The 16,177-nt window shown below is 36.8% G+C and overlaps 3 protein-coding genes across 4 annotated transcripts; 1 reads left to right on the top strand and 2 right to left on the bottom strand.

Moving 5' to 3' along the window:
- The first annotated feature begins 635 nt into the window (after window positions 1-635).
- LOC144562851 (hexokinase-2-like) lies at window positions 636-6,039 on the top strand. The gene is made up of 9 exons (XM_078312155.1): window positions 636-1,120; window positions 2,063-2,213; window positions 3,179-3,361; window positions 3,568-3,642; window positions 3,859-4,014; window positions 4,097-4,195; window positions 4,282-4,412; window positions 4,516-4,597; window positions 5,021-6,039. The coding sequence occupies exons 1-9, from the start codon at window positions 840-842 to the stop codon at window positions 5,363-5,365; spliced, it is 1,503 nt and encodes a 500-aa protein (XP_078168281.1). The 5' UTR covers window positions 636-839; the 3' UTR covers window positions 5,366-6,039.
- Window positions 6,040-6,385: 346 nt separating this feature from the next.
- On the bottom strand, window positions 6,386-10,223 carry LOC144562849 (uncharacterized). 2 transcript variants are annotated; one of them, XM_078312153.1, is made up of 3 exons: window positions 9,459-10,223; window positions 7,543-9,386; window positions 6,386-7,203 (listed from the first exon to the last, which is right to left on the bottom strand). In XM_078312153.1, exons 1-3 carry the CDS (start codon window positions 10,163-10,165, stop codon window positions 6,797-6,799), a joined length of 2,958 nt encoding a protein of 985 aa, XP_078168279.1. In that variant the 5' UTR covers window positions 10,166-10,223; the 3' UTR covers window positions 6,386-6,796. The 2 variants fall into 2 exon arrangements, with proteins under 2 accessions (XP_078168279.1, XP_078168278.1); XM_078312152.1 differs by having other exon boundaries at window positions 7,543-10,223.
- Window positions 10,224-12,856: 2,633 nt separating this feature from the next.
- Window positions 12,857-15,860, bottom strand: LOC144563321 (cytoplasmic tRNA 2-thiolation protein 1-like). The gene is made up of 11 exons (XM_078312789.1): window positions 15,656-15,860; window positions 15,237-15,399; window positions 14,926-15,040; window positions 14,703-14,845; window positions 14,150-14,269; window positions 13,960-14,072; window positions 13,786-13,878; window positions 13,647-13,687; window positions 13,478-13,544; window positions 13,237-13,348; window positions 12,857-13,104 (listed from the first exon to the last, which is right to left on the bottom strand). The coding sequence occupies exons 2-11, from the start codon at window positions 15,342-15,344 to the stop codon at window positions 12,928-12,930; spliced, it is 1,089 nt and encodes a 362-aa protein (XP_078168915.1). The 5' UTR covers window positions 15,345-15,399; window positions 15,656-15,860; the 3' UTR covers window positions 12,857-12,927.
- Between the last annotated feature and the right edge of the window lie 317 nt (window positions 15,861-16,177).

The following is a 16,177-nucleotide window of genomic DNA, read 5'->3' as shown; positions in this document are numbered from 1 at the left end:
AAATGAGGAGTAATATAGGCGGTTTAAGATGGAGTAAGATTTGAGCTAAACCGGAGTAACTTACACCACCTAGAGAGGTAGTTTAACTTACTCCACCAAACATGATTAACTTACTCCGATTTAGCTTGGAGTAAGAAATTTAATCCGATTTAACTTTACTCCACAACCAAACATGACCAAAAGGATTAAAGGATAAACCATACCCTTTTCCGAATCGGATCAGAATTGTAAACAAAAGAATTAGAGGATAAACCGGACCCAAATCAATAATTTCATGATCCCCCGCAGTCTCTTCCTGATAAAGTTACCAAAAAGCCCTCGTCTACAGGTTGACTTGTAGCGCACAAAATCTTTGCCCCACATTTCAGCAAAGTGTTATATTACCAAAACACCCTCATCTCCTTATCATCCTTCAGAAATTTATAACCGTTGGATGCACTACCCTCTGGCTCCTTCATCCGTTGATAAACCCAATTTCCAAGGGCGTTTTTTTTGTAACGATTTAGTTCAGACATTTTACTTAAAATCACACTGCCAAGTGCCAAATTCCCGGGCGCACCAAAGTCAGGGAGAATGAAACGACTAAATTACCCTTCAATGACCCGTCTACCAAAGCTCAAACTGGGTCAGCTAGTAGTGTACTTGTTAGTTGTAAATACCGTGGCCAATTAGGGGTATCGGTGTCTATTGGAATCTTGAAATCTCACCTAAAATCTCCCTTCTCCGAAAAGCTTTCTGAGATCCCGAGAAGATAAAAAGGAACTTGAGAAAAAGAGAATCAGCTTGGTGCATTTTTAAACTTTAATTAAGGTCAAAATATTTCGTGGAGGGTAGCAGGGATGGGAAAGGCCGCACTGTATACGACAGCAGCCGTGTGCGCTGCCGCGACTGCGGGTGTGGTGGCGCTTGTCGTGATGCGGCGGCGGAAAGAACTCGCCGAGAGGCGCGCACGTGCGGCGAGCGTGATAGAGGAGCTACAGGGGATCTTTTCGACCCCGATTGAACGGCTCAGATTGATCGCCGATGAGATGGTAGAGGAGATGCACCGAGGGCTGACGTCAGACTCGTCGGCAAGTTATCTCAAGATGATCCTCAGCTACGTGGATAAACTTCCCACTGGGTAATGTGATAAACTGTGTCTTATTATAGTTGCGAGGTTTCCAAAATGGGGTATCTATTTTGTATAGTTTTAGTATACTTGCTATTAAATTGTGCGAAGATGCCTTTATCTTTTCGTGCTTTTTGCTTAGATCTGTTTTCTATTTTACAATTGGACTGTAGTTAGTAAGTCAACCATGGTTCTGTTCCGGAATTTGAATTGGATCTTTGGCTACTATTTCAACATTTCTTAATTAAGTTCAACCATGCTTTGTGTTTTTCCATAGAAAATTCTAGCGACTGTTATTGTGTTTATATTTTAATTGAAGAATATTGGCGTGGCTCTTTATAATGCAAATTTAAATTTAAATCTATAATGCTGTATTCATAGCGTTATTTTGGCCTGACAATTTGACATGCATCACAATTTTCACTTCACTTACCTGTACTAATAGATTTTTTTAATAAGAGAAATTGTAAGTTTTCTGGTAGCATAAAAGGAGGTCTTTATCAATAATAAATGCTACATGAACTTTCATAAATAATTACATTTGACGTGCTTTAATAAAACAGGACTACTTTCTTAAGATTTTTTTTTTATGTTTTCATTTATTATAAATGTGAGGACTGAGGACAGCATCATTGGGTTTTTTTTTTTTATCTTGAGTCTTTTCATTTCTCTTTATGTCACTTGTAATATACTTGCTTGCAGATCAATTCTTTCTTATTTATTTATTTTACTTGCTCTGTGTTCACAAATGATTTTAAGTTAAAAAAAAATACGTACATAAATTATTTTTTCCAATTTTGTCATACTTGCATAACTAAAAATTTAGATCAGCTTATATATATATAAAACAAATGAGTTTATTCACTGTCTTTGATTCTATGGTAGTTATGAATTTGCAATTATGTCTTCAATTGATGTACAAGCTTGCCACTGATGTCAAATTGAAAACATCAGGGACGAGAAGGGATGGTTCTATGCACTTGATCTTGGTGGGACCAACTTTAGAGTAATTCGTGTACACCTTGGGGGACGCGAATGCCGCGTAGCCAAACAAGAGTACGAGGAAGTTTCCATCCCACCACATCTTATGGTTGGTGGCTCCGTCGTAAGTTCACATCTATTTGTCTAAAAGGATTACTGGAAAGACTTAAAAGCACATACTAATAAAGGCACAGATTAGACTACTTGAATTAAATGAAGCAGAAATTATAACAATAATGGCAACTTTCATGTATCCCCGTAGAACCTCAAACTATACAAAGGAAAAATTATTTCAAACATTCCCACATCCTGAGTTGTTTATCGAAACCCAATTATGCATTTTTAGTTGTCCCCCTAGAGAACCAAAATGGAAATGCCTAGAAATATATAAAAAAATAACATATGTGGAAGATACCTATACTTTCAATTCCATCAAGGGAATGTTTGAACAATCTACCTTTGTTGCTAATGTAGAGAGAATTGTTAAGGGAGGGTAGTTTGAACTTTTTAAAGAGAAAAGAAGGAAATGGAGTTGGCTATTGCACAGTCATTTTTATTTGGGCTGAAATACAAATGGTTCAAATTACCCTTTCTCATATCCAAATAGTCGATCCAAGATTACAATGCATTCTAAATATCAAAAACTCGTAGTATGCCATATTTGACTATTGTAGAGTTTATTTAATATATTTTTTATTTTTTGAAAGAGAAAAACAAGATGACCTATTTGATATTTAAATAATCTTTTTCTTATTTTAGCTTTATCTTTCAAAAATCCATAAAATAGTAAAGACATTCTAAAAATAGTAAAGGGTGGTATACTATAAGTTTTTTATATGTAGAATTCAATGGGCACCATAGGTTGACCATTCGGACATGAGAAAGCATAATTTGAACCATTTGCATTTTGGCCGAAATATAAATGTTTGTACAAGGAAATATACAGATGACAAATCTCATTATGTACAGGTTCTTGTGGTTATTTCTTCTATATATTTCTTCCACTTTTTTGGGGGGTTATATATCTGGACATCTTATAATACTGAAATCATCCAAAATAGCTTGATTTCATTTTCTTTGTTGTTCCAGGAGCTGTTTGATTTTATTGCCACAGCACTAGCAAACTTTGTGGCCACTGAAGGAGAAGAATTTCACCTCCCGGAGGGGAGGCAGAGGGAACTCGGCTTTACCTTCTCTTTTCCCGTGAAACAAACTTCTATCTCTTCTGGTACTCTCATTAAATGGACCAAGGGCTTCTCCATTGAGGACACTGTAATCCCTATGTTTTTTTCCTTATATCCTTATTATCCACATGTAACTCGGTAAAATTTCCGTAAAATACTTGTTAAATTTTGATATATTCAATGAGCTCTATTTGTGAACAAACATTAGACAATTAACAAAAATGAAACAGCTTTGACAGAACAATTTTTCAATTAATTTTATTTATATATTTGTTCTTTAATTTGTAATGCCAGGTAGGAAAAGATGTGGTTGCAGAGCTGACAAAAGCTCTGGAGAGGCAAGGTCTTGACATGAAAGTGACAGCTTTGGTTAGTCTTTTTCTATCTGTACCTTACATAAATGTGACCATCTGGTTTATGACATTGGTATTCTCTTAATGCGATATAGTAAAAGCATATGTCAAAATTTAAAACTAAGCCTTCAAACTATCCAAGCACCGAAAAGCCAAGACATTTAAGACTGGTATACTACCAGATGTCCATTTAAAATATGATATGATTTGTCTATTGAATGATTAAAAACAGGTCAATGATACAATTGGTACATTAGCCGGTGGGCGTTACGAAGACCAAGGTGTAGTTGCGGCGGTGATTTTAGGCACAGGTACCAATGCTGCTTATGTGGAACATGCACATGCCATTCCCAAATGGGATGGCCTTCTTCCTAGCTCAGGAGAGATGGTTAGTATGCTCGTTTTTTCAAGTGATGATTAAATGCTTGTTGCACGTTGCATTGGTATGTATTTATAAATGTATGCTGTAGGTTATAAACATGGAATGGGGAAACTTCAGGTCAAAGGATCTTCCCATAACAGATTATGACAGAGCACTGGATTTTGAAAGCTTAAATCCTGGCGAACAGGTATTATTATACATAATGTTTACAAAATCTGTGTTATGTTATTCTTTCAAGTTATGTTGAAGTTTTCCACTTTTTTTATCTAACAGATATATGAAAAAATGATATCTGGTATGTATTTGGGTGAAGTTGTAAGAAGAGTCCTTTTGAGGATAGCTCAAGAGGCTTCTCTTTTTGGAGAAGTGGTGCCCCCAAGATTGCAAATTCCTTTTATCTTGCGGTATGTACTACTAGTGAGAGCAACTTTATCAAAATTGTTGATCTTTTGCTTTTCTAATCAGCTTAAGAATGCCGAAGTAATTTTATCTTGTAAATTTTTCCAGCACACCACACATGTCAGCAATGCACCACGATTCATCTCCTGACCTCAGAATTGTTGCTGCCAAACTGAAAGAAGTTTTGGGGGTACAGACCTGTTTTCCTAGCTTTCTTCATTTTCTACTCCCTTAAATGTTTTAATCATCTAATAAAAACTTAATGCAATCTTCGTAATCTAATGTAAACTTGATAAATAATGAGCTGATTTAAGTGTTGACTAATTCAGTATTAATATTGCAGTTCATAAAATGGTCAGTTGGATGTAAAGCGACAAATTAATTATTTTAACCCTCACAATAAGGGTTTGAACCTAAATTTAAGCCAATTTGGCTTCAGAGGCATCGACTCTTCATTTTTCTCAAATTCATCCCAATCAGCCTCAATTGTGCAATTGATATACAGCAAGGCCCAAAGAAACCCCAAAGCTTTGAATTTTGTCAGACCAGCCTCTACAAATCCATGTTATGTTACTATTCCTTTTAACAGTAAAGTATGTCATACAATTTGCAGATTGCGAATGCACCTCTCCAAACTCGAAAAATGGTCATGGCCATCTGTGATATAGTGGCCAAGCGTGGGGCCCGGATATCTGCGGCTGGCATATACGGCATTCTCAAAAAGCTTGGCCGTCACACTGTACAAACAGATAAACAAAAAACCGTTATTGCCATGGATGGTGGCTTATACGAACACTACAGCATTTTCAGCAAGTGCTTGGTTGATACTCTCAGAGAATTGTTAGGTGAAGAGGCCGCTAGTTCGGTGGTCATAAAATTAGCCAATGATGGGTCAGGTATTGGTGCGGCCCTTCTTGCGGCCTCACACTCACAATACCTAGGGTTCGACGAATCTTGAGACAGCTTCATCAAGATTTTTATTTTGGGGGGAGGTGGGATTGTTGCATGTCACACCCTAATTTTACTTTATTTTCAGGTAAAACCCATTATTTTACTATTTGCAATTTTGGCTGCTCATGTATGTGACCTGCTTAGGGGAAACTAAGCATCAGTAGGGATAACGTTGGGGGGAGGTGGGCACTTGCCAAAATAACCATAAAGTTTTTTATAGTTTGAGTTAAAGATCATGGGTTTTGAAACATAGTTCAAGGTTCATTTGGTCCAATCGGTTTCGTGCTAAGGTGAGGTGGAAAAATTATCATGGAGGGAATAAAGTCGTCAACATTTTTGCATCACAATAATACAAAAGGAAATTGTTGATATACCATTAAGGAAAAGATACATGTATACCAAGTTGCAGACATTGGAAAATTTGGGTGTATTTGCAAATAGGTAATCTTTTGGGTGTGATTTGCAGTGAAAATTAACTTCTTCCATTTTTGGTAGTTTTTTTCTTTAGAGTGGAGATGGGTTATAGATAGACAATTGTAATGGTTCTCTGAGGAAATGAATGTTTGAGGGATGCCTTTCCTTTCATCACCAATTCTTTGTTTTTCTTTTATCTTCATCCCCTTCTTTTGTCGTTTGGCTGAACAATTATTATTGTTTAATAAAGAGGGGATCATAATAATATATTTTTGGCTTGAAATATTTTGATGATACTTGGCAGAGCATGAGAACTATGATAATTGTAATATTTCGTGACAGAATTCAAATATGATAACAAATTATTTAGCAGATCCTGCTTCTATTGTCTTCCGTAACTATATCCTGCATTATTATTCCTCGTACCAGTATTGCTTGACTGAAGTACCAGTATAGAAGTGGTATTGTTTAAACTGTTGAACTAGATTGGTAGTTCAAACACAAATGAGGGTATCAAAAGATCTTCAGGCGTACCTAGTGTACAAACCGTATAGATCTGGTTTTCCTACTGACAGGCTTCAATATCTTATATTGAAATTTGAAAGATGCTGAATTTTACAACAAAACTAGGAATTATGAATCAATTATTTATGTCCTTTGCTACAAAGTATACTGTTAAAGCAAGCCAAAGCTTATTTCTTATACACTGTAATTTCGTTATAACTACATATAAGATGTCCTCCCATGAGATCTTGATCTAATGTGCCATATTACACTCAATTTCCCATCCAAAATTAAATTGGTAATTCCAGCAACTTCGGAGCAGCACAACAGGAGCATCAGATCAGGATCAGGAGTTTGAGCTCTCGTTTATTAAGTCTAACACCTACAGAAAACTGTCAAAAGAAATGTCGAAGCAATATCCTCACATCCCTTATAGTAGCTATGCTGTTCTACAGATCAGGATCAGTAGCTATGTATGCTGTCCTACAGACCAGGATCAGTAGCTATGTATGCTATTCTATCACACGTTGCAATCATCACTGTTCTTTGCTTTCAAGAGAGGGCCCGCATCGTATTCCATAAACCTCTTACTCCCACTCTCAGGAGTACTTTGATTTGAGACATCATACTTCAACAGCACACTGAGCACATCCTTCATTGTTGGTCGAGTTGAAGGAAGTGTGCCTGTGCAAATGATGCCCAGCTTGAAAACCACCTCTATCTCATCTCTGTGTGGAGTTTCTCTTATGCCTTTGTCTATACAATTATGTATGGAGCTTCCTTCTTTCATGTACCACCATGCCCACTCTGCGAGGCTCCCATGGTTCCCACCATCATGAGCTTCCCGACCAGTTGTCAGTTCCAAAAGAACTACTCCAAAGCTGTATACATCAACCTTTTCATTCAACTTCCTCGTGTAAGCGCACTCTGAATGAAGTAGAGAAATCGTATGAGGAAGACTAAAATACAAGAATTATGGCATCTATGTGATGTTGGTCCAGATTACAGCTCAAATAGTGAAATAGATATAGAAAATTTATCAAATAATATAATTCTCTTGTTTCGTTAGTCATTTTCCATCTCGCTATGTTGTTGTTCGTTCCATATTTCAATTAAATGCGTGGCCTTGTTTTTTTTTATATTATTTAATAATTTGCACTGATCTAGCTTGGGTTGGTTATACTGAGAACAAACGATATATGCTTTCTAAAATTGCTGTACTCAAATTGATCAACAGGAAAAAAATAAGAAAGTATATATCCGAACCTGGAGCCATGTAACCAAATGTACCAGCAATGGCTGATACTGTTTCAGGCACGCTAGACTTCATCAGCATCCGAGCCAACCCAAAATCAGCTATCTTAGCCTTGAACTCCGAGTCCAACAAAATGTTGCTCGACTTCACATCACGGTGTACAATCGGGGGTGCACACTCATGGTGCATGTAGCACAACCCTCTTGCGGCACCTATTGCAATTTGAAACCTGGTGGGCCAATCCAATGACCCGGTTAGTGCCGCTGCTGGGTCGACCTCAACACGCCTCTTCTCATGGAGCCACCTGTCCAGACTACCGTTTTTCATGTATTCATACACTAACAGCTTTGAATCAGGACTAGAGATGCAGCACAGCAATTTGATTATATTACTGTGCCGGATTGAACCCAAGACTTTCACCTCGGATTCGAACTGACGTTCCATCTTCATATCAAGTTTTCCCTGGTTGTAGATCTTTTTAACAGCCACTACCTGCCCAGCATGGTTACCTGCAGCCACACGGTACACCTGGCCTGCCCCACCAGTACCAATCAAGTTTTCCTCGGTCATGCCACGAACAATGGAATTCTCAGTGAAATTTAACCGTTGAAAGGAGGTAAGCTTCCACATGGCAGGGTTAGAAGCACCCTTTCTTTTCTGATAATCCCTCATTAGGAAAAGAGTGAGAATAACAATGAATACAAGGACTATCACACCGAGTGCTATGAAGAGATTACGCAATGCATGTGAGATACCACCAGAGCTGTTAGATCTGGCACCACACATGCTGACACCATTCATTGATATCGAGGAACAAAGTTTTGGATTCGACAGGAAGCTCTCATCATAAGCCCGGCTATCAAGTACCGAAGGAATTTCCCCCGAAAGATCATTCGATGAGAGGTTTAGAAAATTGAAATTTAATTTACCAAGTTCTGATGGGATATTGCCGGATAGATTGTTGGAAGAAAGGTCAAGTGTGGTGAGCACCAGCATGGACCCAATTGATGTTGGGATTTCACCTGACATTTTATTGTGGCTGAGATTGAGAATCGAGAGAGACTCCAATGACCCAATTGAGGATGGGATCTCTCCAGAAATAATATTTTCAGAGAGATCCAGGGTTTGTAGTAGCGGCATCCCCGCAATAAGACCCGGTGCAATGTTGCCGGTAAAGTTATTGCCACTGGCCTTAAATACGTAAAGGTGGCCAGCAGAGGTTGGTACACTGCCAGAAAACCGGTTATTTTGTATCTCTAGCCTTGTGAGATTCCATGGTAGGCTTGATGGAAGCTGCCCCGATAGCATGTTGTTATTCATGATTACTGTAGTCAGGTTTTCCATCTGCCAGAGACCATCTGGCACTTCACCAGATAAATTATTATTATAAACCTGTATGTTATTGAGGTGGGGGCATTGACCGAGAGATTTTGGGATCGAGCCGGTCAAGTTATTGTTGAAAACTGATATAGACGTGAATTCACCTTCATAGCAAATGTTGGTCGGTATTTTACCCGAAAGCATATTGTTGAAAACTTCTAGATTCCATAGGGGAGAATTTTTACCCAATTCTGGTGGTAGAACCCCAGTTAGCTTGTTGTTGAATAACCGGAGGTCGGTTAGCTTCGGTAAATGACCAATGCCTGCCGGTATCTCTCCTGAAAGGTTGTTATAGGACAAATAGAGAACCGACAAGTTTTGTAATGTACCAAAGCTTTTGGGAATGGATCCGCTAAGTTGGTTCCATGACAGATCGATACTTACTAGACCATTCGCACTAAATGATCCGTTAACAAATGTGATCTCTCCTGACAGGTTATTTTTATGAAGAAATAAAACCTGTAACTTTGATAAACTCCATATACCAGGAGGGATTGTACCATGGAGGCTGTTGTACTGCAAGTCCAAGTGCTCCAGCTGTGACCACTTGGTCAGGGAATTGGGTATATCACCTTCTAAATTTGCACTTGCCATAAAAAGAAACTCAAGTTTGTTTAAGTTACCGTATTCTTCTGGAATTTGGCCAGGTGTAAATAAGTTGTATGCTAGTGTGAGTTCTTGCAAATTTATGAGGTTGCTTATAAACCGTGGCATGGTACCATTGAACAAATTGTTATCTAAATAGAGAGATTGCAATTGCGTCATTTTGCCGATGCTTGTTGGGATATCGCCAGTAAAGTTATTGCTATATAGGTACAAACTGGTGATATTAGGCAGCAACCGATCAAGATTGGATGGTAATAAGCCAACGAAATAATTTCCAGAAAGATCAAGGTATTGGAGGTTTGTGCAATTGGAGAGGAATTGAGGGAAGGAACCGGGTATATAGTTGTTAGAGAGATCAAGACAGGATAAGCTCTTGAGTTGGCATATGGAGGGAGGAACACCTTCAGAGATGTCTTCATTGGATAGCACGAGTTGTGTGACAGAACCATCGGCCGAGCAATAGACGCCGGTCCATTTGCAGTAGTTACTGGAGGTGGAGTTGCTCCAAGAGGCCAGTGCAGATGGGTTGCCCCAGTCATCCTTGATTTGCAAGAGTGTTTGTTTCTCTGAGCTGATTTGTGTTTGTTGAGAGAAACAGACTGACATGAGAGAGAGTAGATAGAGGAGGAGGAGAGAAGAAGCGGCCATTGCTGAGATGGCTGGATTTGCACTTCTTTGAGGGGTAAGTTAGGATTAGTAATTTAGCATGATAAGTTGATAACATGGATGCATGGGAGCTACTCTGGCAGTCTCGTTTTCTAGGGTCTCTGGTCAATAAAGTCTTAACGGATCCATTGACCAGAAATTGCTTAACCAAGCCCAATAAGCTGCTTACTTGATCCGAAATGGATTTAATGATTTTGGAAAAGAGTTCTGAACTATATATCTAAAAACTGATATTATCTTGTATTAATCAGGCAACTCTTATTTTTTAATCTGATAGGTCTATTTTTGTCATTTATGGCGGTTTCTTGAGTCATTTTGATTTTTTATTATGAACCGAATCAATTTTGTGAGTGAATAGATTTTTTTTTTTTTTTTTTGGGGGGGGGGGGAGTGTCTGCTCTAACCTTTTCTTTGATTAAATTGTGTTTATAGTGGGCTCTCCAGAGTACTTTTCTTTTTAAATTTAAACTTATTATTTGTTTCTAGAAAGATTTTTTTTTCTATATAAACGAGGGTCTGTTTATGGGACGCGAAGTCTACACCCGAAACCCGAATTAGACCCCAATTTTGAATGCTGGAGCTGTGGTTTAAAACTTTTGCTCTGAAACAAGGGAAAATAGGCGAGCACTAATTGGAGTCAAAGAGGAAGAATTTTATTCAAAAAAAAAAGAGGAAGAATTTTCTTTGGAAGTTGGATAGCTACTAACGCATCTTTGACTGGTCTTTTGCTTGAAAAAATAAATAAAATATAAGAATTGGAAACGAGGAAAGGGGGAGGAAATTCAGCGAAGACATATATTGACGCACGTCTAGTCTCCCCGGGGCTTTTTGTTGTTGGTTGGAAAAAGCCGCGAGTTGAGTTGTTTTCCTTCGACGTGTGCATTGCAAAAATGTAAAAAACTTTGGGGCCCAACAACAAAAAGCCCTACAATCTGGTCTTATTTCTTTATGAAAGGTGTCCTTAATTTTGGTGGTAATTTCTTCGGTGCATGTAAAACGACTCTTATTTAGAAAAAAAAAAAAATACCCCTACAATTTGTTGAAGTTTGTTAGAACTTTTGTTTTATTAAAACTCAAAAGTAAGAGACCATTGACGAAAGATTAAAAGAATATTGAGTCGAGAGTTTCAGACAAAAAAAATCAAAGGATTCGGTATCCGTGTTCCCATTGGTTGAACATGAGACAAAATGCCTCAACTCTTAAAATTTCTTATTTACCTCTAAACTCTTCAATTTATCTAATTTATCCCTTAATTCTTAAAACTTTCTTTTTTACCCATTTCATATTAACTATGGAGTTAACTATAATTAAATCTTTAATTAAAATAATAAAAGACAAAAAAATATCCTTATTCTATTATGTTATGCTCGTGCTGTCTCTTGTTCACTCTGCTCTTATTTTTCTTTGGGTGACCTGCGCTCTTCCATTTTTCTCTTTGTTTTTCTCGCTCTCTACATTTTTGCTCTCTATCCTCAATTTCTTAGTAGCAACAAAGTGAAACCCGAAGTGCCTTATGGAATTAAAGGTGGGAAGAGTGGGGGAAGCGGACGCTTTACCTTTCATTCTTTTTTATCAATGACAAAAACACTTCGTCTGTCTACGATTCCCATAAACCAGGCTGTGCTTTCTTTTATTTGATAAGCTCAGCCGATATCTGTCCTGATGACCCAACTCAAATACCGTTAACCCATGAAAAAAGCTGTTGCTATCTTTGATTTCTAAGTTTTCATTAATGGAATAGCAATTTCATTATAATTATTAATTCAATTGAGAATTGAGACTTTTGGGTGCAATTTATGGATATCAATTCTTGCAAAACAATTTCTTAATCTGAAGACATACGATCTGCTCCCTTCTAGGTGGTTGGTCGGTTACTGCAGCTTCAAGTGTCAGCTTTAATGAAAAATAGCACATTGATAGAATGTTTTGTTGAGAATAAAAAGTGCTACTGTGATAGAAGGTTTTGTTAAGAATAAAAAGTGCTCAGTAGCACGGTACATCACATATTCACATAGAAAGAGCAAGGACAAAATGGGAAACAAATAAACTACATAATATTCAATTGTGAATGAGGAGGGTTCGAATGCCTCCATTTTTGGTGCCTTCATCATGCCTCCATTTTTTAAAATTTTAATAACTCAAAATTTTAAACTAAAAAGTTAAAATAAAACCGTTAGATGTGATCTATATTATTTTCTCTATGTGCTCATAAAAAATTATCACATTTTAATTTTATTTTTATGTGAATCAATAAGTTCAAAAATCAACGTCTAGAAATTATCCACATTAGTACGTTTTTTACAAGCTCTCGATGACTACCCAAATAAAATTGAAATGTCATAATTTTTTACACGTGCGTAAATAAAATAATGTAGATCATATCCAACGGTTTTATTTTGACTTTTAAGATTTAAATTTTGAATTATTAGAGTTCTAAAAAATGGAGGCATGGTGGAGGCATTTGGACCCTCCTCATTGTGAATAATTAACTCTATGGGTAAATAGAAAAAAAAATAAAGAGTTGAGGGATATATTAGATATAACAGAGAGTAGAAGGGTAAATAGAAAATTGTAGAACTTTTGAAGGGCAAATAGAAAATTAACCCTTTAAAAATACAGACAAGCCAGCTATTGTTAATAACTATCAATAAATAATTAGTACAGAAAATAAACTAGTCTGGTAAACTCACTGTAAATGATTCCATTAACCATCTAATATCAGGATTCCATTATAGACCAAGATGCTAAAATTCAATATTTCCATGCTTGATATGTAAACTTGGCCCCTTGTTTTCAGGATTCCTTTTTATCTGCTCTTGATTGTTGCTGTTCTCTTGAGTGCATTCTTTTTTTCGACCAATACCCAGTTTTGGGAGCCCTCGATTCAAACCATCAAGCAGAACACAAGCTTTGCATAGTTTCTATTGAGAATATAAAATATCAAATTATAAAAAGTGTAACCATGCTTCACCTTTACTGTGTGCAAAGTGCATTCAGGGAACAAAACTAACAACAATTGCACAACATAAGAAAGAAAAAAATATTCCCTTTACCTGGCTTGAAATGTAGCCACAGCGTTGACATGTGCCTTGCTCAGGCATTCGTGTAGTTGTAGAAATCCTAAAATTTTCTCCAGATCGTATTATGTCCAGTATCGCACTTGGTCTACATTATATTAAGAGAAGCCCATTATTAAAATAAATAAATAAATTGAATCACGCAACAAGAGAGAATGCAGTGGCATAAAATAATAGTGAATCCATCTTAGGAGGAATAAAAGATAACAAAAAATACCTAATTCTCTCCAAATCTTTGATGAACTCACGAGCAAAACCACGGTATGCATTTGGTGAGTAGATGCCTACAATAAAAAGTTGATAATTATTGAGATATCAGATAACACAGGATTCTTAAGAGAAGCAAAAAAAGAATCTAAAGAGCAAGTAAAAAGAAGAAGAAATACATTCAGTGGAGAAGTAATCAAGCTTTTTGAAATAAGCATACGTGCGAACAGTTAAGGATTTTGCTTTTACTTCCTAGCCAAGTTGATATTTAGAGAACAAGCACAAATTTTGAAAAGAAAATAGAATAAAAAAGGATATATAACAATCTCTTTCTCATAAGTGTACTTGAAAGGCTTGCACCTTGGAATAGGTCCATTTTCACCGGTAGTAATGTCAGTGCATCTACTTAATCTGCACATGTAAAGCAAAAGCTAGTTGTAGTATCAACTATAACAAAACATATGAATAACGTTCTAGAAAAGAGTATTTTACCTAGCAATATCACCTCGCAAAATATTCAACAAAACAGTTTCTGCAATATCATCGGCATTATGTCCAGTTACGATCTTGTCTGCCTGAATTAATGCAGCTCCTCTATCTAGGGCCTAACAATATCATAACACCTGATTAGTTCAAACAAATATATAATATAACTAAAATATGGTACAAACAATAGCTCTACCTGACGACGAAAGACACCACAGAAGGTGCAATTATTCTTTAGGCCTATAGCTTTTACTATCTCATCCATGGTCCAGCCATACAATTCCTTGTATGAAACTATCTTTAAGGGCAATCCGTACTGCAATAAAAGATTATAGTCAAAAGAAAGATCATATTTCAGCTAAAACAATATTTTAGGTTGTCGCAGCAAACAAGATCCACCACCTGACCAGTATTGAATTGAACAAGGGTTTCAAATTTGTGCACCTGACCCAACCTAATATAGGCCTACAAATTCATTATTCCTGTCTGGTACAATATACACAAGAAAGAAAATCTATTGTGTCCACAATGAATTTGACAATTTTGCAATGCCCGACTCCTTGGGTGGACCTGACTGAAACCAGCTCAAACCAACATCAATTGGACATGATCTATATTATTTTATTTGTTAAAATTATACAGATCAAACTTGGGCCAAATTAAGCAAAACTGAACTGACCTGTATATTATTTTATTTGTTAAAATTATACAGATCAAACTTGGGCCAAATTAAGCAAAACTGAACTGACCTGTAATTCATTTCTTTTGACAGTTTCAAGCGAGTCATCCCTATATCCTGTTATACCCTCATCAACTGACAGTAGGAAAAGATCTAGGCCATAGTTGTGTCGCCGATTTAACTCCGACAACACATAGGCCAGCACTGTTGAATCTGAAAAGGACAAACAGTACATTATTCAGAGATTTAAATTAACTCCACAAAGATGCAACGAGATTTGTACTCGAGTATACCTTTTCCTCCTGAAGCACCTATTGCAACACGCTCACCCGGTTTGAATAAATTATTATCTATAATAACTCTGTGTATCTCATCCTCAAATACATTATAAAAGCACTCTATGCAAATCTAAAGAAATAAGACATAAAAAAAGAACATCAATGAAACTTAATGAAAGCAAAATTATATTCAGAATGCCCATAATTGTAATGCAGTACACCAACAATTAGCACTAATTGAGCTAAAAGTAACTAATTAACACCTTTAATTAACTCATCGCAACTTTCCACCAGGAAATTAGTATGACAAATCCAATCCAAAGTACCTGTTCTAGGGTTTTGGGCCGTTTCAGAGAGGCCTTGCGCTGGTTGCACAGCGAACAAGGTCGAGCCATTGTTCGCTTACCCTTCTCCGGTGCCTGGATTGTCTCCATTTGAAATTCGAACTAATTCCTATGGTTAGAATCAGTAATTAGCTCTGATCAGAAGCTAGACTTGTTAGAATTGAATTAATTTCAGTAAAATAAAATAGAATGGAGTTGATTTCGATTTGATTATATTTGATCGGAAACAACATGAGAGAAGAAGAACTCGTTTGGATAAATATGAAAATTACTCAAAAATTTCATCTATTTACCACCATTGCCATTAAAATGTTGATTAGGGTTTCACCTTACAGTTAAAATAGAGGTCACTACTGAAGATTAATATCGGAAAGAGAACGAGATTAAAGAGGAGAGAGAACAAGCACCTTGTCGGAGAGAAGAACGAAAGCGGAGAGAAGCAGAGAACACCTTCCGAAACTGAACGAAGACGAGGACAAAAGGATTTTTCGCCCCCTCCAATTCTCGTCCGTACAATCTTCGTTTTGGCCGGGAATTTCTGGCGCGATTTTGAGTGGAAAAAAATCGCGCCGACTGAATGCGTCTCTCTATTTCTCTCTCACACTTTTGCTTCCGATCAGTGATTCATCCGTAATTTTTATTGATAAGAAAAAAAATATTAAAAATATTAAAAATAAGAAGCGTTGCAGATAAATTTTAAAAGCAGGAAGGCACTATTGTGCCATGGCATTTCTGCGGGACGTCATGCCATACTTTGGTTCTGCGGAAAAAAAAAAAAATTAATTTGCTAGGGACGCCATGCGCTACATCAACCCAAAAAAAAATGTTGTAAATTATAGTGGCCCTCATTTTATTTGTAATAAAGAGTTATTTGATTAGTAATTTTGGTTGGAATAATTTACAATCTCGTACGTACTCTATTG

Source organism: Carex rostrata, chromosome 12 (assembly GCF_964058835.1).
Source record: "Carex rostrata chromosome 12, lpCarRost1.2, whole genome shotgun sequence".
NCBI classification, from domain to species: domain Eukaryota; kingdom Viridiplantae; phylum Streptophyta; class Magnoliopsida; order Poales; family Cyperaceae; genus Carex; species Carex rostrata.
This window is presented reverse-complemented; position numbering and strand designations above follow the sequence as displayed.